Source organism: Neoarius graeffei, chromosome 26 (genome assembly GCF_027579695.1).
Source record: "Neoarius graeffei isolate fNeoGra1 chromosome 26, fNeoGra1.pri, whole genome shotgun sequence".
NCBI classification, from domain to species: Eukaryota; Metazoa; Chordata; class Actinopteri; order Siluriformes; family Ariidae; genus Neoarius; species Neoarius graeffei.
The window spans coordinates 49,179,172-49,202,933 of NC_083594.1; the positions used below are offsets into that span (position 1 = coordinate 49,179,172).

The 23,762-nt window shown below is 41.5% G+C and overlaps 1 protein-coding gene across 3 annotated transcripts in view; it reads right to left on the reverse strand.

The window, feature by feature from the left end:
- fgd5a (FYVE, RhoGEF and PH domain containing 5a) overlaps positions 1–23,762 on the reverse strand; it is a 107,938-nt gene that overhangs the window by 51,237 nt on the left and 32,939 nt on the right. For all 3 annotated transcript variants that reach the window (XM_060910678.1, XM_060910679.1, XM_060910677.1), the window contains exons 4-5: positions 18,771–18,829; positions 11,655–11,685 (exon numbers count right to left, since the gene is read on the reverse strand). In XM_060910678.1, the coding sequence (XP_060766661.1) occupies positions 11,655–11,685; positions 18,771–18,829 (90 nt within the window). The remainder of the gene's footprint in view (positions 1–11,654; positions 11,686–18,770; positions 18,830–23,762) is intronic.

A 23,762-nucleotide genomic window follows, 5' to 3' on the forward strand; every position in this document is an offset into this window, starting at 1 on the left:
CCCACTTATAGGGAGGAAAAAACGTATATGCTGTCTTTCTTTGCATAAGGCAAACCTCACGGAAAAATCAAAAGACTAATTACCATTCGGTTTATTGAGGTGCACAGCAGTACATACATAGTTGCAACAACTCACATAAAACAAAACAAAGACTGATATTCGGTTGGTTGAGCTGCGCAGACTGCACAGGTTGCGAGCTCGAGCTTGGTTGCTATGGTAACCCACAACAAGTTTGACAGGCATATCGGGGTTGGGGTTGGTTTGCTGGCAGCTTTGTCCCCCCCAGTTTTTTGTCCCCCCCAGTTCAAAAAACGTATCTGCGCCCCTGCGCATGACATCAATGCGAGGGACGCTTCGGGCTGTGAAGGTTCTGAATCTTCTCAATGGAAGGACGCAGAGGTTAGGGAGCTGATTTCCATTTGGGGGGATACAGCTATTCAAGCTAGATTGGATGGGTCATACCGCAACCGGGCGGTTTTACTTCCGTAAACACTGGCCATGCTCACTGCGTGTGACGTCGTCGTATCCTGCAATGCGCATGCGGAACACTTTTAGGTCGCTTTTCGTTCATACTGAGGATCACATACAAGTCGCATATATTTGTTAATATGAACGACCTCACAAAAAAATCGGATTTCACAAAAAAATCGGAATTGAGCATTAAGCCTTGCAGTGTGAACGTAGCGTTAGTTAAACAAGACGGAGAAGTGATCACGGCGCATTGTAACTGTACGGCTGGGGAAGAATTTTGTCGTGACCTTCATACGGACTTTGTGAGGAGGAAACAAAGAAACAGCTGGGGACTTTAGAGCTTCATGACTAAAAAAAGTACCGTAAAATAACGACACGTGGCAAGAAAAGTACTTGGAAAACACTAAGGACAGAGCTGAGAGGGAAATACAAACCTTTCACCAAGTGATCACTGCAAACTCGAGCACGCTTCGATTCGACTCCCGTTGATTTTACTGAGAGGTTCACTGAAAAGCCGCCTTTCTCGACGTCTTTTTGTGAAATCCTGTGTTTGTTCAGCCTTTTTTATTAGTTCACGAGGAACCCTGAAGAAACTTTTATCAGTTTCACGGTTTGATCGATTCGAACAACCTAAAAGTGTAAGGCATTTTTCATGCGAGCGATGCACCTTCTCCGTACAAACGCTTTGTCAGCTGAGCTTTGGTAGACCACCAGCTAAAGTATTGAATAACTAATGAGGCGGACGTGACATCACGTGAAACCCAAGAATCCATACTCACAAGGACTACAATTTTAAACTAGAAAAGCACTCGGAGAGCGCAGACCTCCGCCAAGAATCCTTTAAAAAAATCCGGGATCCAGAAGGTGATCCGGATCACCGCCAAAATTTAATAGGTTGAGTGCCCAGTCACACCTCTGGAAAAAATTTCAGAGCAATCTGTTCATTACTTTTTCCGTAATGTTGCTAACAGACAAACCAACAAACAAACAAACCAACGCTACCGAAAACATAACCTCCTTGGCGGAGGTAATGATACAACTTTCGTTGATGTGCAAAAAATGCTGTGCTCTCTTCAGGCAGGGTTTAAAGGAGACTCTGCAGAGTGAGCCACTGGAAAAAAAAAGAAAGAGAATGAAAGAGGAAGCGATAGAGATGTAAATAAATAAATAAATAAATAAATAAATAAAGGCAGGGAAAGCCAAACCACGCCAGACTGTGCTACCTGAAAACATTACAAACTACTTGTATAAAAATATGTTGCTGTTCCTGAAATATTAATTCATCCATTTAAAATCATAAATAATAAACATGATCAATATTCACAACTCGACATCTTGTACTGTGGAGTATCACCTTGTACGAAAAAGCAATTACGGTAAACAGATAAGCAATGACAGCCGAGCTAAAGCATAATCTGAACATGAAATTTAGGAGGCGAAATCAGGCAGCAGGGTTATATTGAAAAATACACTTTGTACATCCATTTTGAATAAAGAAAAAAATTACGAAATATTTCATAAAAATATACTGTACCGTATGACCTATTCGATTCGAGACATATTTATACATTTCAAGTGTCTTATATTACTGGCTGATCATTTTGCTCCGGGCGGCACGGTGGTGTAGTGGTTAGCGCTGTCACCTCACAGCAAGAAGGTCCTGGGTTTGAGCCCCGTGGCCGGCGAGGGCCTTTCTGTGCGGAGTTTGCATGTTCTCCCCGTGTCCGCGTGGGTTTCCTCCGGGTGCTCCGGTTTCCCCCACAGTCCAAAGACATGCAGGTTAGGTTAACTGGTGACTCTAAATTGAGCGTAGGTGTGAATGTGAGTGTGAATGGTTGTCTGTGTCTATGTGTCAGCCCTGTGATGACCTGGCGACTTGTCCAGGGTGTACCCCGCCTTTCGCCCGTAGTCAGCTGGGATAGGCTCCAGCTTGCCTGCGACCCTGTAGAAGGATAAAGCGGCGAGAGATAATGAGATGAGATCATTTTGCTCCTTTCTGGAAGCAAACCTTTAAAATGAGCACAACGACCTGACAATATAATAAAACAATTTCAGGCTTGAAAAAAGTAAAATTATTCTATCCATATATTCTTTTCTTTCTTTTTTCTTTCTTTTCACTGGATGTGAGCAATTGCGCACTCAGATTGGCTACTCTACGACTAGAATATCAGCTCATATACCGTGAGTAGAGAAAAGCAAAATGGCGGAACGTGTTGCTGAACCAACCGGGGATGAAATAAAAACTCTACTCGAAAACAAAACCCCAAAAAATACAACAAAAAAAAGCAACAAAATCTCATCTCATCTCATCATCTCTAGCCGCTTTATCCTGTTCTACAGGGTCGCAGGCGAGCTGGAGCCTATCCCAGCTGACTACGGGCGAAAGGCGGGGTACACCCTGGACAAGTCGCCAGGTCATCACAGGGCTGACACATAGACACAGACAACCATTCACACTCACATTCACACCTACGCTCAATTTAGAGTCACCAGTTAACCTAACCTGCATGTCTTTGGACTGTGGGGGAAACCGGAGCACCCGGAGGAAACCCACGCGGACACGGGGAGAACATGCAAACTCCACACAGAAAGGCCCTCGCCGGCCACGGGGCTCGAACCCGGACCTTCATGCTGTGAGGCGACAGCGCTAACCACTACACCACCGTGCCGCCCAAAGCAACAAAATAATATGGAATAAAAGTATTTCATGGTAAGAATGTCTATTTTTTTATTTTTCGAGAATTATTAATTATTTTTATTGCATTTTTTCACAAATTGCTCCTGTCATTTACCGGTTTGTTGACATTCTAAGCGGAAATTATTTTGTCAGACGTTTTGTATGAAGTTTTTATTGATCAAATTTGCAAAAAAATAAAAATAAATGTACTCTGTTTCTCAAAATCCAGTGAATGTGGATAGAATAAAACAGTGATTCCACTCAATCTTGTTGTACATGGTTGACAGCTATCTGCTCATGCACGACTCGATTTCGTGGAATAACTGTTAAATATCCCGAGATAGACTTTGACTTTGATTATTTAAAAAAATAATCTGATAAAGAATCTTTTCCTACCTTTTCCTAAATTCACAATATTTCTACTTGCCATCAACTTTTTGGAGGCTAATTCTTAATTGCTGAAAAGCATAGAATTACAAAATTGGGTTAAAAAAAACAAAGCGAGTAGCTGTGATATAATTAAGATAAGATGCGATTTTGAGCTGTAATGCATTACTCTCCTTTATTACAAGGAAGAGCTAGACAGCGGGTGACACGGTGGTGTAGTGGTTAGCGCTGTCGCCTCACAGCAAGAAGGTTCTGGGTTCGCGCCCATTGGCTGACGAAGGCCTTTCTGTGCGGAGTTTGCATGTTCTCCCCGTGTCCGCGTGGGTTTCCTCCGGGTGCTCCGGTTTCCCCCACAGTCCAAAGACATGCAGGTTAGGTTAACTGGTGACTCTAAATTGACCGTAGGTGTGAATGTGAGTGTGAATGGTTGTCTGTGTCTATGTGTCGGCCCTGTGATGACCTGGCGACTTGTCCAGGGTGTACCCCGCCTTTCCCCCGTAGTCAGCTGGGATAGGCTCCAGCTTGCCTGCGACCCTGTAGAACAGGATAAAGCGGCTAGAGATAATGAGATGAGATCAGTTAGACAGCAGTAGGAGGTCTTCTTTTCTCAAGGACTCGAGGGTTTGACACAAACTTTTCCACAAATCCATATTTAGCAGGATCCTCAGAGTCACCAGTGATAGTGATGGAAGGAAGAAAAAAAAAACCCAGCACTGATTTAACGTCAGCATCGGAGATGATAATCAAGGTGACTCCACTCCTCCTGTCACTGAATCTCATTGCCATTCAATGCGCCACACGCTCGGTGATTAATGGCATCTATATCTTATCACATGAACACTAATTGTGCTATTTTATATAAATATTAATAGCGTATCAATATTAAGGCCAAGCATTTCCAACATGCAACTTGCACACAGATCTATAATCATTTTACACTTTCCCTGGATGTTACATAATGCAAATATCATGACTTATGCATGTTATTGAGGGTCATATGGGCCAATACAATGCACTACAATCTGCATGTATACCATTAGCATTCTTTAGTAGCGAACTGATCAGCGACTGTCGTGACTCACGCCTATTTTATTCAAATGAGGCAATTATAGTACTGAATATAAAGTATGGTAATTTACATCAGGACAGCAAAACTGCTTCAGAGCTCTCTGGCCTCTGATAAATTATTCGACATTATATTATGTCTTTCCTTCTCTTCCCTTTGTCTGTAATAATTGGCGATGCAGGTTTAATTAAGGACAAAAAAAAAAAGTTAGGCCAAGGTCACAGTCATAAAATTTCACGGGGTAATAGATAGAGCTTTTTAATCTCTCTATTTCTACAGGATGTTTCACATACATTCACACAACCACACATGGACATATACACTTAAGTCATTTATACGGTATATCGTATCGATCTTAAAACAATAATCTACACCTAATTCCAAATCTAATCCTAATTTTAACATAAGAAATCACAAGCGAAAAGTTTTACCATTTAAAAAAAAAAAAAAAAAAACTTTGATAAAAAGTGCTTTCTGTTGTCAGGGCTATCGTGCTGGTCAGGACATGATGGGTTACCCGTTTCTTCCGACACAATCAGGATATTATGTTCCTGGACATTCTTTCTCTCTCACACACAGCTCCAGGGGTCAGATAGAAAGATATTCGGCCTGTCGGAGGAACCGAGCGAATGAAAGCCACAGCAGCTCAGAACAAGCACAATTGTATGTCAGCGTCAAGCATCATACTGTGTTAAAGCATTGCTGTCTCTACATATGTCTATGCACACATAGACACACACATATGCACGCACACACACACACACACCAACAAAAGGCATGTGCGTAAATACCACGTCACACCAGTCATGACATTTTCAAGGTGATGCTCTTAAGGCAAGGAAGTCATATGAACTGGACAAACACTGATAAACCTGAGTTTTGTGTGTGTGTGTGTGTGTGTGTGTGTGTGTGTGTGTGTGTGTGTGTGTGTGTGTGTGTGTGTGCATGCGCGCAGTCATGTCTGCTTCGGCATCGACAATTAGGAGACTCTTACTGTGTTTACATGCACACCAATAACACAATTATAATCTGATTATCAAAACAGTCGAGGAGTCACAGTACCCTCTCAGCACACTATGATATTTATTTTTTATCGAAACGAAGCGCTTATCAAATACAGAGATATCAAATACACCTGGATTGTCATCCAAATTTCCAGGTTATTCTGCACATACAGTTGTGGTCAGAAGTTTACATACACGAATGTCACCTTGGATATGAATGTCATGGCAATATTTGGGCTTTCAGTCATTTCTTTGAACTGTTCTTTTTCTGTGGCAGAATGATTGTACAGCATGCATCTTTAATAAAAAAAAATATTAGAATTTGGTGCACAAGTTTTAATTTTCTTTGGGTTTTTTGAAATCAACACAGGGTCAAAATTATACATACCTGGTCAACAATTTACATACGCTCACTTAGTTTATTAATTCAGAGGTGCTGAAACTTCCAAAATGTCTCTTATCTTGCCAAGGCCAAGGTCTCTTAACTTCCTGTTAGCGATCATGATTGACTACAGCTGGTAGCTGCTCTGTGCCTTCATAAAAAGGGTTTGTTTACAGCACTCACTGGATTGACCAACACACAGTAAAATGGGAAAGTCCAAGGAGCTCAGTGCAGATCCGAGAAAGCGGATCGCAGATATGCACAACTCCGGAATGTCTCTTGGAGCCATAAATCTCTCTTAACAACCTGGGAACCACCATGGCACAGCCCTGCCATGAACTGGAAGCTGATGGATTACTGTCTACAGTTCAGATCACCATGGACTAATGCCGCTTTTCCACTACAAACGCGGCTGAGCCGTGCCGTGCCGAGTCGAGCTGAGTCGAGCTGAGCGGGGCTGTTGGAGTTGCATTTCGACTACAACCACGCTGAACCGTGCTGGCTGGAAGTGGGTGGACACATTGGGTGGAGTTAGCGAAAGTGGGTGGACGTCACGTGATGTCGTTAAGCAGCGCAAACAGTGACATCAGTGACAGTGGCGGAACAAGTCAGAGCCGGGCCGGGGGCGGGGCAAATGACCGGGCCCTTTATTAAAGCTTATCATAACATCATTTTAGGCTACAAAATGTCCACAACTGCGGTGTTTACCAATTTCAACACTACCGGGTGCAACTATGTTATTTAGTACATCAAGTCCTTCAAACGAACATGTAACTCAGAAACAAAAAACATTAGGATACTGTACATGGCTCATAATAAAACATCAATAGCCTATACTGCGCACATTATTTGAAGGGCATACGAATGAGCGCTCAGAGGTTGCAACGGTGACAGGAAGAGTCAGAAATAAAAGGAGGGCGGTGCAAACCTCACTGAATGCACTGTGTTTACCAATTTCAACACTACGGGGTGCAACTATGTTATTTTGTACATTAAGTCCTTCAAACGAACATGTAACTCAGAAACAAAAAAACATTAGGCGACATACTGTACATGGCTCATAATAAAACATCAATAGCCTACTGCGCGCATTATTTGAAGGGCATACGACGAGCCTTGCGCTCCGCGAACTCGTCCACGATGCTCTGTATGTCACTGATTCAGTGATCTTTTAAGCGGTAGTCTCACGACCCGAATAGTAAACAATAAACATGGAGGACATGGAGTCGTTAGTGTTGCTGGTCTTGGTGCTGTGGCTTGTTGTCACCGACAACGCGGACAGATACTGGCAAGAGCGTATAGATGAGGCGAGGCGCATAAGGCTTCAGAAATTCTCGTAATTTGTAATTATTCTTCTTCCGGGTTTGCGGTGTTTACAGATCCCAGCGCGCTCGCGGGGCGTGTGGGCATGTGAGGACACTCCTCCTCACCAATCAGTGCACAGGGGAGTGTCTGCTCACGCCCCCAACCTCACTCGGCATGGCTTGGCTCGCTTCAGCCCCACTCCAAAACGGTGCGAGTTTTAGGGGCTAAGCAGGGCTGAAACGAGCTGAGTCGTGCTGGTTTTTGGCAGTCGAAACGCGAGTCGTGTCGGGCTGAAGTGAGCTGAAGCGAGCTGAAGTGAGCTGAAAAAGGGTAGTGGAAAAGGGCCAAAAGAGGCTGCTATCCAAGAAATAACCCCCTTGCTCCAAAATTGACACCTTCAAGTTTAACTAAAGTTTGAAGCTGACCACATGGACAAAGAAAAAGCTTTCTGGAGGAAAGCCGTATGGTCAGATGAGACAAAGATTGAGTTGTTTGGCCACAATGACCACCATGTACAGAGGGACACTGTACCAACTGGTGATGGTGGTAGGATCATCATGCTCTGGGGCTGTTTTACTGCCAGTGGAACTGGTTCATTGCACAAAGTGGATGGAATAATGAAGAAGGAGGACGACCTCAGAATTCTTCAGCATAAACCATCAGAAACTTGAACGTGACTTGGGATTTGGGAGTTACAACAGGACAATGAACCCAAACACACATCAGAGCTGGTTGTGGAGGATAAAGCAGACGAACATTAAGCTTAAAACAAGTCCTGACTTCAACCCTGTTGAAAATATATGGACTGTGCGTACAAGTTGAGTCCATGCCAAAAAGAAATTAATTGAACTCTACCAATTCTACCATGAAGAGTCTTGAAATATCCAACCAGAATTCTGCCAGAAGCTTGTTCATGGTAAACAAAAATGTTTGGTCAAGGTGAATCTTGCGAAAAGACATTTTACCCAAATATTAGGTGTGCTGTATTTTTGACCCTGTGCTGATTTCAGAAAACCCAAAGAAAAATAAAACTTGTGCACCAAATTCTGGTGGTTTTTTTTAAAGATGCATGCTGTGCAATCATTCTGCCACAGAAAAGAACAGTCCCGAGAAATGACTGAAAGCCCAAATATTGCCATGACATTCATATCCAAGATGACATTCATGTCACTGTATGTAAACTTCTGACCACAACTATATATCCCACTGATCGAACATCTTTTGTCTACAAATCCATCTAGAAAGAGCTGCTTCGGAAGCAGTAACACGCTTCGCTTAGATGTGTACTCTGCAATGATATCATGTATCTCTAGTAATGAAACTCAGTGTTAAAAAAAGTTATTCTTGATGCTTCAGGGAGTAAAAACCAGCCGTGCTCTCCGAGTTTGAGGGACGCCGTACTCTCTCTCTCGTGTCAATCACAGCAGCATTAGCCAATCCTACGAGTTTGTGAGCTCATGTATGCGGAAGAGGGTAGATAGCGGTTTCACCCGAGTGTGTTATGCTGCAAGTATCACAAATCCCAGAGGGAGCGCATCTCAACCTTAATATCTGGATGGTGAGTGGGAATCGGCAGGCGAACAGATCGGCGAGAAAATGCGGAAATCATGGGTTGATTGGTGGAGAGTTTAAAAAGTACTGCGTCATTGCGCATTTGAGTAGAAATCAAATTCGGAGCTATTTCTCGATCGACACACGATTCACTCGAGAGTGCACTACGTTCAGACTGCAACCTGAAACGACCCGTATCCGATTTGTTGTGAAATCCGATTTTTTTGTTAGGCTGTTCACATTACCAATTATATGAGACTTGTATGCGATCTCCAATATGAACGGAAAACGACCCAAAAGTGTCCCGCATGCGCAAATTGACACGTAATAAGCACATCTACGTAATATGTAAACAAAAAAAAGCGCACTCTTCAAGTTTAATGATTTCTTTTTTTGTTTGTTTAATTATCTGGTTAGTGTTAAAGTGTGAGGTCTCGTGTGTGTTTTTGTTTCTGAACTGAAATGAAAACGTGTAGCCTGGTAACGAGGGTTGACTCCTAAATGTCTCTCTAATTTCTATCAGGGCTTTGAACCAGAATTTTTTTCCTATTGGTTCGTTCCAAACAGAAACGGAATTTTAACGTTTCCGGTTTTGGGTTCCACCATTAAATAGACGTTCCCGAACCGGTTAGAACAAAAAAATTTCGTTCCTGGAACGGTTAATTACGTTCCCTGTCAGCTGTTTAACAAATGGCTATAAAATTATGTCTCTGTCTCATCCAGCTTAAGCCAAATGTAGGCTAATTCTATTACAACCTTCATTAAATAAGACAAGAAATAATTCAAAACAATTATTATTTCAAATGTTGGCGATTTGGATTCTCAGTATGTCTTCCCATCTACACAAACAGAAAAAGTGCCAAAAATGAAAGATAATTCGTTTAGTGTGTTACCAAAGGCTAGTCAGGCCCTATGCATTGATAGTCTAACAGAGGTTAACGTCATTTAATGTTCGCGAGCCTCTCATTAACGTGGACAAATGTATTGATATCGTGTTTGAAATTGACGTTTTTGAATAACGATAGACTGCAATATTTACCTCTTATTTAAGATGTGGAGACGTGATAGTCGTCCACCCTCCCGCTCTCTCCATTCAGTCAGCGAACGTCACACAGGAAGTGAACCCCAGCGGGTCATAGAAACTTGCGCAGGAGAAGAATGACTTTTTTATTTGTAGGCTACGGAAACTTTGAGGAGTGAAATAAAAACCAGTATAAACCGGTTACCATTATTTTTAATAAGCGTTTCTGTTCTGGAACATAAAAAATAATAAAGTTTCTGGTTTCGTTTCTGTTCCATGTGAAATAGAAAAAGTTCCCGGTTTTCGTTTTCGTTCCTTGAACCGGTTCAAAGCCCTGATTTCTATATAAGTGCACTACATGTTACTAGGAAGTAATGGATTTTTAAAACTCTATATAGTGCACTCGAGCTTCAGTAGGCAGTCATTTGGGATACGGCCGCTGTATTACCAAACTCTTAATTCAGGCTTAATAATTTGCACATATTTATTTCGTCATATTAATAAACTTTTTCTACATTTTTATAAATATTTATTTAGATTGTTTATAGCCAGCTGAATTCTGCAGCTTCTCTCAGCGCTGGCTCAAGGTGCAGAAACACCAGTGCAGTTTGCGATGGAGATGAGGCGAGACCTGGCGATGTGGTTTTTGTGGCGGCGGCAGAACTCGCACAATAATCTGATTAACAGCAGACTAATGAGACCGAAGGTGTCAAATTACTGGAAATTTCCAGAACAATCTTATAATCTTGTAATACAGGATGGTTTAAGTTATAAATCAGTTATAGAAACTGTTTTATTTAATCAGGCTAACAGATCAACATCCAGGTCCCTATCAAATCCACCATTAGCTTGATCAATTCTATAAAAGTCTATTTAAATTCTGAAAACTGTACAAATGTTGTTGTTTTCCACCAAAGAGGCGGGATTAGCCAACGCAGAATAGTGACGTTTGTCTCTTGTTGATGACGTGTAGGTCGCATGAATGCGACCTGTCCGGTCAGACTGCAATCGCATGTGAAAATATCGGATATGCATCGGAATTAGGACCACATATCCAAGCGGCCTGGGTCGCATGTGAAAAAAATCGGATCTGTGTCGTTCAGATTGTCAATAACAAATCGGATACAGGTCGCATATGGGCAAAAAAATCGGATATGGGTCGTTTCAGGGTGCAGTCTGAACGTAGTCTAGTTTGATAATAATGTCTGAAGTGTACAACATCCATCATGCACTTTGCATTTTTAGAGTTATCCCATTATCAGATTACTCGCTCTATTAAAAAATGCCAGTACAAAACTCTGACATGACTGACATGTGATATTTCATCATTAGTTCTGGATTAAATCTACTCTCTCAAATTAAATTTCATACAATAAACAATTACAGTAAATATTTATATCCATCCTGTAATGTTCTGCTACCTGCCCCCTGTAAACCGGCAGATAATAAACGCTTTAATTTACACGTTCATGTTCACACATTCAATTGCCACATTAACACAGACTCCACTCATTAATGCCAGTCATCCTCGTGTACTATCCTCATAAGCAAGGCAATGTACGTCAAAGTTAAACCCCCAAGGATTCGGAGAAGCATTGGAAATTAGCACATATTCACACAAAGACAGCACTGGCATTCTAATGTAATTAACTGGCTTTTTAAAAACCGTGGGTGGTAGAGTCGCACGAACCCCCGGCATGCCAGTTAACCGCATAAGCGTTTTGCACAAAATACTCATTAAGTAGCAAAATATGAAAATAAGACAAGGGAAAAGAAACATGGTGTCTTACCTCTTGAAGTCGTTTCAGTGTCTTGACGTGTCTGTAATCGCATTGAGAAGAAAAAAAAATATATATATATATATAACTGGAAAAAAATCAGATTTTTCATTACATATAGCTTAATTACACCATACCCATGCTTATCCTCGAATCTGAAGACGACGGTTAATTTTCAATAACAGCAATAACTCTCTGAGAGCTGTACCACTCGTTCTATGTTATTGTGAGTGTGGTTATTTTACAAAGAAAGAAAATGCATAATTGATAAAGTGAAGCTTTCTGTTTATGGAAGGATCTCTAGTGTCACTGCTTTATATGGGTTCGTAAGTTTGCTGCCAAGGAAAGCCTTTAGATAGAATAAAGAGAGAGAGAAGACATGCTAGTCAAGGAATGACTATTTTATTCTATCCACATTCACTGGATATAAGCAATCATACTAGGGTTGCCACCATTCAGAAATGAAAATAAGGGACGCCCACCACGGCTCCTTGGGGCCATGACCACCACGGGCACGACTCCCATGGGGTGGGGTGCCCACACCAGTGGTATGTTTTATTTTGTAGGTGTTTTAGTAAAGGGGTGATCAAGAAAGCAATTACTCATACTTAAAGCTTGAAATGCTTTATTGCCAATGCTGTAAAAATGTATAATGTACAACTGGGCAACAATGAACTTTTAAAATATAATCTAAATATATTGAGAACTTAATATCTGACGGTGTGGTACACCTGTGTCACCTCAGCTGCGGTAACCTAGAGGGGAGGGGTGGGATGACAATTTCTTAATTAAATTGAACAGTATTTGCCTGCTGTCTGTATTATGACTTGAAATGAAGTCATGTCATCCAAACAGTTAAAGAAAACCACACTAATAAAATAAAATTTTTAATCTAGGAAATGTATGTATGTATTTATTTATTTGTTACTATTATAATGTGAATGCTGTGTGCTAATAATAATAATAATAATGTATAATAATAATGGGCGGCACGGTGGTGTAGTGGTTAGCACTGTCGCCTCACAGCAAGAAGGTCCGGGTTCGAGCCCCGTGGCCGGAGAGGGCCTTTCTGTGCGGAGTTTGCATGTTCTCCCCGTGTCCGCGTGGGTTTCCTCCGGGTGCTCCGGTTTCCCCCACAGTCCAAAGACATGCAGGTTAGGTTAACTGGTGACTCTAAATTGAGCGTAGGTGTGAATGTGAGTGTGAATGGTTGTCTGTGTCTATGTGTCAGCCCTGTGATGACCTGGCGACTTGTCCAGGGTGTACCCCGCCTTTCGCCCGTAGTCAGCTGGGATAGGCTCCAGCTTGCCTGCGACCCTGTAGAACAGGATAAAGCGGCTAGAGATAATGAGATGAGATGGGAATAATGTTGTGTGTTTTCTGATTGTCAGTGAATGTGTATAGTATGGGCAAGTGCGTGGTTGGATGAGAAAGCGAGGGGGCGGGGTGAGTGTGGAAGACAGGGGTCCTGTGTGTGAGTGAGTGAGGTGCTGAGATTTAGTGAGAGCTTGATTTGTGGATCAACTCTGTCACTCTTTTTAACACGTCCAGTCGGACGGATGAATGATCATTAATTCAAACAAACAAACGACAATCATAACATAAATGTCCCATACCGTATCACTCTCAGGAGATGATTGGGGTATAAAGAACTGTGACACTGACGCTTGTTTCTTCTGTGTTCTTACATATCTGCAGTGTTGCTCTCCTGACGAATGCTGTCTAATGTCAGACAGCCCACCGTACGCCACTGAAAACACTCGCCGACAGACTTTACAGTTTGCTCTGTAGTCGTCTCCACTCCCGCTGTCCAGCCAAGGATGTGCCTCTTCCCACTCACGTCTGTATTTTTGTAAGCGTTTACGCTTTTGAGGACGTGGTGGAGTCCCGGGTGCAGCAGACATTTTTAAAAGGCCCGGGTTTTTTGAGCAGCGCTGGTGTGTGTAGTCTGTCTCTAGGCAACCGTGACAGCGCCTACGCACAGACGCACAGAGCGTGACACAAAGTGGAGGGGTTTGTGTCCTGGGTAGATCCCGCAACGGAGTATTTCCTGTTTTATTTTGTTCATTATTGTTAGATTTAGTGTTGATATGTGTGAGACAGACATGTGTATTGGACGGTTATGAAAATACGGAACAAATCGCGTCCCGTATCGGTTCAATACGGGACACAAGATTTAATTGCCAAATAAAGGACGATTCCGTATTTTACAGGATGGGTGGCAACCCTAAATCACACAGTCTGATTGGCTACTCTGCTACTAGGATATCAGCTCATGTACGGTGAGTCGAGAAAAACAAAATGTTGGAGTGTCTTGCTGAACAAACCGAGGACGAAATAAAAACTCAAAACCACAAAAAATACAAAAAAAAAAAGCACAACAAAATATGGAATAAAAGTATTTGATGGAAAGAACGTATCTTTTTTATTTTTTCAAGAATTATTATTATTTATAGCATTTTTCACAGGTTGCTCCTGTCATTTCGCCGGTATGTTTATGAGTCATTCTATAATTAGGGGTACATCTCAAGTCCATGTGCTGTATTTGTCAATTTCACTAACTATTAACTTCAGCCAATGATCTTTTGTACATTAGCACACATTTCTCTTTTAGGCAGCTGGGCCATAGAAGGTTCACGCTGCATGCTGCACGCTACACACTACACGCGTGTAAAGAAAAGTGGACAAACGTAGCATGACTTGCTCTGGGCCATAGAACGGCGTTCACGTTGCACGCTGCACACTTCACGCGTGAAGCGTGAAATGAACATGCACACTTTTTTCTAGGCGTGAAGATGGAAATTCCAGTCAATGCATGCGGTCACCGCCGCGCCAGCCAATCAGAACGGGTCTAGGGAGATAACGCTATGCTTTCAGGGGAAAACTTCAGAAAAAATATAATTGAATGGTATAATTGAAAAATAGTTCTTCATCGGGATTGTCAAGCAGATTATAGAATGTTCGGTGAAATTCACCACGGGTTTCTCTCAGAAGGAAGTGTTCTCGGCTCCAAATTCTGTTCCTTTTTCTCTTCCTCTGTCTCAGTAAAAGCAGAATGAGGCAATCGTCGTCATCCGAAGAGTCCATATTGTTGGTTACTCGGTCAAAGTAGAACAGACGCAACACGTGAACATCCAAGCATGAAGTTTAATGGCCCAGGGTCCGATTCTTCACGTGAACGTGTAGCGTGTAGCGTGCAGCATGCAGCGTGAACCTTCTATGGCCCAGCAGCCTTATATAATACAAAAAGTCAACAAATTACATCATTTTACTCTGCAAAAATGCATATATAATACTGGAATTTGGTGTTTTTATGCTGTCCGATTTTCCAAATGTCAGGTTTGGTCTTCATATTTACATTTTAAAAAAAGGTTTTTGTTTAAAATTTTTACAAATATTTATTCATGGTAATTATTATAATATGACAAAAGTGTTTAAAAGCCTAAAATGCTTTATATTATAAATTAAATGAAGAATTTTGTGTGCGTCCGAGAAACTTATGTCAACTGTGTTACCCATTGAACCCCCCCCCCCCCCCCCCCCCCATAAATCGGCAAATGGTTTGGTCCTAAGTCATGTGACCAACATCATGTGATGTCATATCCTCTTTGGTGAGAAATTTGAAGACCGTGTGGTAAGTTTTGAGTTCACCTCTTCAATATTTTCATCAATACTGTTGTATAGTCCTAGAGAGGGTTAATTGTCTGTCAACTGTGTTGTCGACATATTCATATAAACCTGATTTAGAAATTGTATTTACAAAGTATACAGCTAAAGATAATAAAAATATGAATTGATTAAGGTCTTGTCGTGAAAGCTCTGAGGTCTGCAGTTAGCACAACACTCTAAAAATGGCCGAAATGTCAACTGTGTTACCGTCAACTGTGTTACCGTCAACTGTGTTACCCATCAGCTATGACACAGTTGAGGAGGAGTATGTTTTTGTCACTTAATCTTCATATTGACAGACAGACAAACAAACAGAATGATTTAATATGTTCAATTTGTTAAATAAGCTACGTTTCTCTGAAATTGTGTCTAAATGTTGTTTTAACAGTTCACCTGAATTCGTCAGCTTATTTGTAGTTCAATTTAAAACAATAAAAAGCTCTTTTTATCCTAAAAAGTGTCCTCTTGTTCTTCTGCCCTGTCAACTGTCTTACTCCCGTCAATTGTGTTACATTGCCTGTCAACTGTGTTGCAAGTGTTTTTTGTGCTATAAATGTCTTATGTGTTTGATGAACTGTAAAATAAAAGATTGGGGATTATCTCTGGATAGGGAAGTCTTGTATAAGGAGGGAGAACAACTCTAAATTCGACGTAACAAGGATTTATGTTGAAAAAAGTGTCATTCTGCATCACAGTGAACCATAAAATCCTATTTATGAAGCTCAAAATTCATATTTTCCATAACAGTTGTACAGATTAATTAAAAACATCTTGTTAATGGACTTAAGCACTTTCAAACAAATGTGTTTTCAAATGTGTAGTATTTTTATATATGTTTAAGATGACATAACATTTGTCCGTAACACGGCTGACAAAATAAACAATCAAATGTTCATTTTCATTAAAATATTTTAAAAGTAATTTAAGATTAAGCTTGGCAATTAATTTGTTTAGGAACTTGAGGGTATATACCATGGAAACATATAGGTTATTTATTGAAAAAGAATACTGATATTTTGAGATTTTGCTTTACATGAAATGTACCCCTAATTATAGAATGACTCTTATATTCTAAGCGGAAATTATTTTGTCAGACGTTTTGTATAAAGCTTTTATTTATTGAATTTGCAAAAAATAAAAATCCTGTTTCTCAAAATCCAATGAATGTGGATAGAATAAAATAGCTATTCCACTCAATCTCGTCGTACATAGCCGACGAGGCGCAAATAGCTGCTATAACATACAGTAAGTGATGTAACATAACATGCTCCACAACATTAAATGTAACTATAAATGGTTAAAAAGCATGATGTATCGTTCATTAATAAATAAAAACAAATAATCATTGGCAAATTGCTGTACTGTAAGAGCAATAAAACACTTCAGAATTTGTAGTTACAGGAAAATAATCCACTATATGGTTGTAACAGTAACTCTCCTTTGCGTGGGCCGCATCACACCAACCTGTCATGGCTTATTTCCTACAACAGCACGTTCTGAAGTATTTTATTCTTTAGATAATGTTGTGTGACAGTGAGTGCGTTTACATGCACATAGAGAAAATTGAATTTCTGCCGTTGCTCGACTGAAATCGAAGTTCTAAATGCCATGGATACACCTTAGCTAGGCTGAAATTGAACCGAACTTGATTTCTCGTAATCGAGCTACACGACCTAGATTATGCGATTTTTGCCGAGCTACTTAGTGCATGTAAACCCTATCGAGCTACGTAGTCCAGCTACTTACTTCAGCACTGCCCCTTCCGGAAGTGACGAGTGACGAGACCACAAGCGGGAAACACGACAGCCTCGGTCGGCATGACAACAGTAGTAGCGAGCAGCAGAAGAGGTCAGGAGGAACAAACGAAGAAGAGAAAATGGCGAGCAGAAACGTGCACTTCTGGAGCAATGAGGAGACAGAGTTCATGCTCATTCAGCTTAAAGGAACAGTCCACCGTACTTCCATAATGAAATATGCTTTTATCTGAATTGAGACGAGCTGCTCCGTACCTGTCTGAGCTTTGCGCGACCTCCCAGTCAGTCAGACGCAGTCAGACGCGCTGTCACTCCTGTTAGCAATGTAGCTAGGCTCACCATGGCCAATGGTATTTTTTGGGGCTGTAGTTAGATGCGACCAAACTCTTCTGCGTTTTTCCTGTTTACATAGGTTTATATGACCAGTGATATGAAACAAGTTCAGTTACACAAATTGAAACGTAGCGATTTTCTGTGCTATGGAAAGTCCACACTATAATGACAGGCGTACTAACACCTTCTGCGCGCTTCGGCAGCGCATTGATACGGAGCTCAGATATCAATGCGCTGTCGAAGCGCACAGAAAGTGTTAGTACGCCTGTCATTATAGTGCGGACTTTCCATAGCATAGAAAATCGCTACGTTTCAATTTGTGTAACTGAACTTGTTTCATATCACTGGTCATATAAACCTATGTAAACAGGAAAAACGCGGAAGAGTTTGGTCGCATCTAACTACAGCCCCCAAAAATACCATTGGCCATGCTGAGCCTAGCTACATTGCTAACAGGAGTGACAGCGCGTCTGACTGACTGGGAGGTCGCGCAAAGCTCGGACAGGTACGGAGCAGCTCGTCTCAATTCAGATAAGAGCATATTTCATTATGGAAGTACGGTGGACTGTTCCTTTAAGGAGTTGAATATATTAAAATTCATGGACGGGAGAAAAACGCGCAATGGAGAACACGGAACTGATAACTTTGTTTACACTCTTGAATAGCTCTTCTTCATGACGACAACTGGAAGTGTACCAACACGATGGGGCGTGTAGCGCCACCTGTGGCTCGGGTGCACATTGTACCTCACACAATAGCTCGATTTCCTTGTGTGCATGTAGGATTGGATTTCTCTGGCACCCCTGCTGGGACCCTTTGCTCGATTACCGACAGCAGCTCGATTTGGATGTGCATGTAAACGTACTGACTGTAACTTGAGCTAACAAGCTCTTTTTGTAAGCACAGATCAGACAGGCTTCACATACATACGCAATGATCCTCTTTGCAAGTCAATAGGAGTTCAAATGTCACATTTATAATGTTGGAATTGCCCATTATCTTATAAGCTCTTCGACAAAGACACAAGTTGGAGGAGAAATATTATGCGTCAATGAGCACATTATTGCCATAATACCAAGCAATTTCCTTCTTATGCTAATTGACACATTGCTGAAATTCAGATGTTTACTGAGACAGTGCAGGGCTAATCTGTCAGAGAGGCCATGATGTTGTCAACAGGGTGGTGAACAGGATGTTGGGACATTGTACAATCTGAATACATTACATTGTGTATACTATTAAACTCTCCATATACACCCACACCCTCATTGTGGAAGTAGGAAGACTGAATTAGTCTTTCGAATGTGATCTGTAATATTATTTCGAAATCGCCCGTTCACACTGGCTCAAAAATGATGGAACAAACACTTACTCTCTCTCCGAATCCAGCAGCTCTTTGGCTACATAGTATGCTCTGGACCTGCCATCAATCTGCAAGATGTGAAAGACAAAGAGTCACAAGAGAGATGGGTTTTGAGGAGGGTTTTAAAGTGTTCTGTCATGCTAAATGCTGAGAAAGTGTGAGAGGGAAAAAAAAAAAAAACCCAGCCGGAAACAAATCGGAAGTGAAATGGAAAGAGTGCGTGACACAGACAGAGTGAGAAATCACACTGATCTGATTTTTTTTAATCCAGCCCTGTCAGAAGAAGACAGATTGTTTCATTAAAGCACAACATAAATGTGAAAGCTTTCTCAAACGCACTGCTTTCGGGTTCGGATGCATTATGGATGAGGGGCTGTGCTCGTGGCGAGCACAAAGCACCCATTGATTTGCAGGCTAATCACAGGCGGCTGCGTGCGCGTGTCACTCCTGAATGGCTATATTTAGGAGGTCAAGACAGTTTGTTATACTGACCGGGACATTGGAGAGTGATGTAGCACGTTCACTTCAAATCCAACAGCTTCTGGGCACAATGTTTTTGCCTTTCTATCATATCCAGATACTGAAATAATCCAGTCAGCCAAGATCTAGTCAAGAACCGAAGTTCCCTGGATATAGTCTAGATCCGAGATTTCCTGGGCAGAGAACAGCTCAGATTCCCTGGTTAAAGTAGATTTGAGGTTCCATGGATATAGTGCACATCTGAGGTTCTATGGATACAGTCAAGATCTGATTTTCCTTGGATACAGGCTCGATCTTAGATTTCCTGGGTAGAGCAGAATTGAGGTTCCCTGGATGAAGTAGAGCTGAGATTCCATGGATATAGTGTAAATCTGAGATTCCCTGGACATAGTCTAGATCTGGACTTCCCTGTCTATAGTAAATTTGAGTTTCCCTGGATATATAGTGTAGCTCTGAGATTCCCTGAATATAGTCTAGATCTTAGATTTCCTGGGTAGAGCAGAATTGAGGTTCCCTGGATGAAGTAGATCTGAGATTCCATGGATATAGTCTAGATCTGGACTTCCCTGTCTATAGTAGATTTGAGTTTCGCTGGATATAGTCTCGATCTGAGATTCCCTGGATATAGTGTAGAGCTGAGGTTTGATGGATACAGTCAAGATCTGATTTTCCTTGGATACAGTCTCGATCTTAAATTACCTGGGTAGAGCAGAACTGAGGTTCCCTGGATATAGTGTAGATCTGAGATTCCCTGTATATCGTACATCTGAGTCCCTAGGATTTAGTTTCAGACCTAGACTTCCCTGTCTATAGTTGATTTGAGTTTCCCTGGATATAGTGTATATCTGAGATTCCCTGGATATAGTGTAGATCTAAGATTCCCTGGATATATTCTCGATCTGAGATTCTGTCGATATTGTAGATCTGAGACTCCCTGGATACAGTTTAGATCTGAGATTCCCTGGATATAGTGTAGCTCTGGGATTCCCTGGATATAGTGTAGATCTAAGATTCCCTGGATATAGTCTCAATCTGAGATCCTGCTGATACAGTAGATCTGAGACTCCCTGGATATAGTTTAGATCTGAGATTCCCTGGATACAGTTTAGATCTGAGATTCCCTGGATATAGTGTAGCTCTGGGATTCCCTGGATATAGTGTAGAGCTAAGATTCCCTGGATATAGTCTCAATCTGAGATTCCGTCGATACAGTAGATCTGAGACTCCCTGGATATAGTTTAGATCTGGGATCCCCTGGATATAGTTTAGATCTGGGATTCCCTGGACATAGTGTAGATCTGAGATTCCCTGTATGGAGTAGATCTGAGATTCTCTGGGTATAGTCAAGATCTGGGCCTCCCTGTATATAGTAGATTTAAGTTTCCACTGGAAACAGTGTAGATCTGAGGTTCTCTGGATATAGTAGATAAGGTTTTCTGGAAAAAGTGTAGCTCTGGGATTCCCTGGATATAATGTAGAGCTGAGGTTCTGTGGACAAGCACTTCCCCGAAGGTAATTGTTAAAAAATAAATATCGCTGTTTGGAAATTTGGATTGGGGATTTGTTGACGTGTAATAGTGACAGGTCTGCCAGATTTTTTTTTGGATCTAAATTGTTACAAAGCATTAAAGTTAGCTAACTGGCAACCAGAACTTTTCCTAACACTCTAAACTATGGTTTTGTTTTAATTTCAGGGTTATCACAGAGAAAAAAGAAACAAAACACATGTTTAGCTTGTGTAGCATACTGAAAGCTCAAAAAATGTGCTCCAAAGTACACTTATCAGTGTGCCTTTTATGCTGACACTGGAATGATAACATTCCTGTTACTTGCTTGTTTTAGTGACGACAGGATAACTCATTCACCAAGCTTGCTCGCTAGATTAGATTTATTATTATGAGTCAAAAAGATAAAATAAATATTAGGTTAATGCTAGTCATTGCCTTCGGTGTAGCTTTGGAGGTTGAAATTCAAGAGAATCTCAGATGCTTGTTCAGCTTATCTGTACGCAGTCACAGTTCAGGCGGGACGTCGCATCATGTACAAGTGAATGTCCCAAAAGTAGACACAGTTATTTTTACTTGCATGACAATTCTGGAATCATATCATAAATCTTGTTATGTTCGCTGACCAACAACGCTTGTCCTCCATGTTTGTTTGTATTTTTTCATTCGTCCTCCAACTTAAAGTAAAAAAAAAATAATCTCTTGATGTGACTCGATGCTGTTCTAAAAAGTTTAACATTTTCAACTTTGAAAACTCCACTGTGAACAAAAATTTGTCGACGGAGTGCTTTTTAAAGGTCCCATGGCATGGTGGTTTGTTGATGCTTTAAACGGGCTCGTCGAGGCTTCCGGATGTTATATCCGCAGCCTTTCTCGAAATGAACCCTCGGCACGTAAATATAGCCTCCTGGGAGAAAGCCCCATTTCAGCGCTTTTCCCAGTGCGTCGTTTTGCTAATGAGAAGCAGGAGGCGGGGAAGGGTAGAGGGTGGGGGCGGGCCATGGAGGGAGGGGGAGGGGCTTGACCAAGCTGCGCGCACACATACTCGCTGCTATCAGCGCCTGTAGCCACGCTGCTAAGACAAAACCCCGTTCTCCCTCGGACTCCTTTCATAAATTCAACGTGACACAGAGAACAGAGAGTGAGAGTGTTCGGAGTGGCAGTTTACGAACGTATAATACCCTAGGCTTGAACACACACTCCATAACCAAAGAGGATAGAAGCAGCAACTACAGCAACATATCGCTTATCCAACAGAAGACATGCATTGCGGAGCAATAGTCAAACATAAGCTCATAAGTTACAGTCAATTTCCAGACTAAACTCAGTTTAACAGAGCATGCTGCATGCTCTTTAGTTTTGTAGCGCAGATTACCTGGCTAACTGCAGGAAGCGGTTAGCTGCACAGCTAATGTAGCCACTGCTAGGCTAACGCACCGATTTTAAAACACGGCAAAACGACTTAACAGTTATACACTTACTTGTTCAGTGTTTGTTGCTGATGCGGCAGGGATGCTTGGTACGGACCCAGGCTTCAGTGACAGTTGATGTGCAAAACCTGCCCTGTACTGTCCCAAGTTGTGGAAACATTCATCAGGAAAATGCTTCCGACAAACATACACCGTCTTAGGTAGACTCGACGGCGTATTATTGAAGTAAATAAAATTAAGCCACTGCGTCTTCAGGGGCTCTCCCGTCGGCAGTAAAAACAGACTCTTTTCTGTGTTGTCACATCCATGTACAGCGCAACTTCCATGTTTCGGTCGCTTAGGTGATGCCATGTTGTTGTGTCCTCTATGGTCTACTCACTACAACTGGGTGGGCAATCCATACAGTGGGTGGGAATCCAGGGGGAGGGGGGGCGTGGGGATCATCTCCCTTGCTGACGTAGTAAAGGGAAGAGCTTATCAACGCGCCATTTTGACGCGCCATTCTCAAATGTTGGGCATAGTTTGGTTTACACATTATGAAATTTCTAGCCACTGGGGTGACTTAAGAAGGTCAGAGGAACTCATTTTAACGTTAAAAAACCTCAGAAAGTGAAAATTTCATGCCATGGGACCTTTAAGATATCAAACACGTTGAAAAATGGCCTGGGCTTCAGAATTGTTAGACAATCTCAAACTCTTGCTCTCAATATCTTTCACTCCTTTTTACAGGCACTAACTTTTCCAAGAGATGATTCTCGATGAAATACATGGTAAGATTTTGCTCATATATTCATGACATACCAAGACATAAACATGTAATATATCAGTATCAGTATTTGTTATAATGTTACATGGTATTATGACATTTTAGGCTACTGTCTCCAAAATGATCAAGAGATTTTTTTCTCTTATATAAACAATCTGGACTTAAATTCATCATTTATAATCATTTTGTATGACCTGTTCTACATTTCAGTATAGCTCATAATCTCTTAGACAGGTTTTTTTTTTTTCTAATGCATGTTATCATGCTGATATATCTTGCTATCTTGGGCTGAGCTGGAGCATTCTCAGCCCTTGATTTGCTTTTCTTTTTAAAGCTGAAGAAAACAAGGAAGCGTGCGTCACAAGGCCAGGGTCTGGGCTGATACCGCATGGGCAGAGGGAACGGGTGGAGTGCCACTGTCTCCGTGTTTGGAAAATGGCCGACAGGAGAAATATGAATCTGAACCTGACAAAAGTGCACACACAGGGAATTCCACTTATAGAGGGAGGCTCCTTGTTTTTGTCGGAGAGAGCGTATGAGAATTTGATTACGAGTTCAGATTTATGGGTCGGGGTAAAGCAGTCAGCGCAGACACAACTTTCACTCTGGTGGTTTTGAGGACATTATTCTTTTCATTCCCTAAAACTAACTTTTACTTTCAGAGTAGAAAAAAAAAAATCTGGACTATTGAATATGCACGCATGCTGATTCCACATAAACATGAAAAATGCGTGATTGATTTGTTGAAGTTTTCTTTGAGGAGACACTTATTTTATTGATGCCAGGAGTCTCCAGTGTCAGTGATTCAAAACAGTCAGAG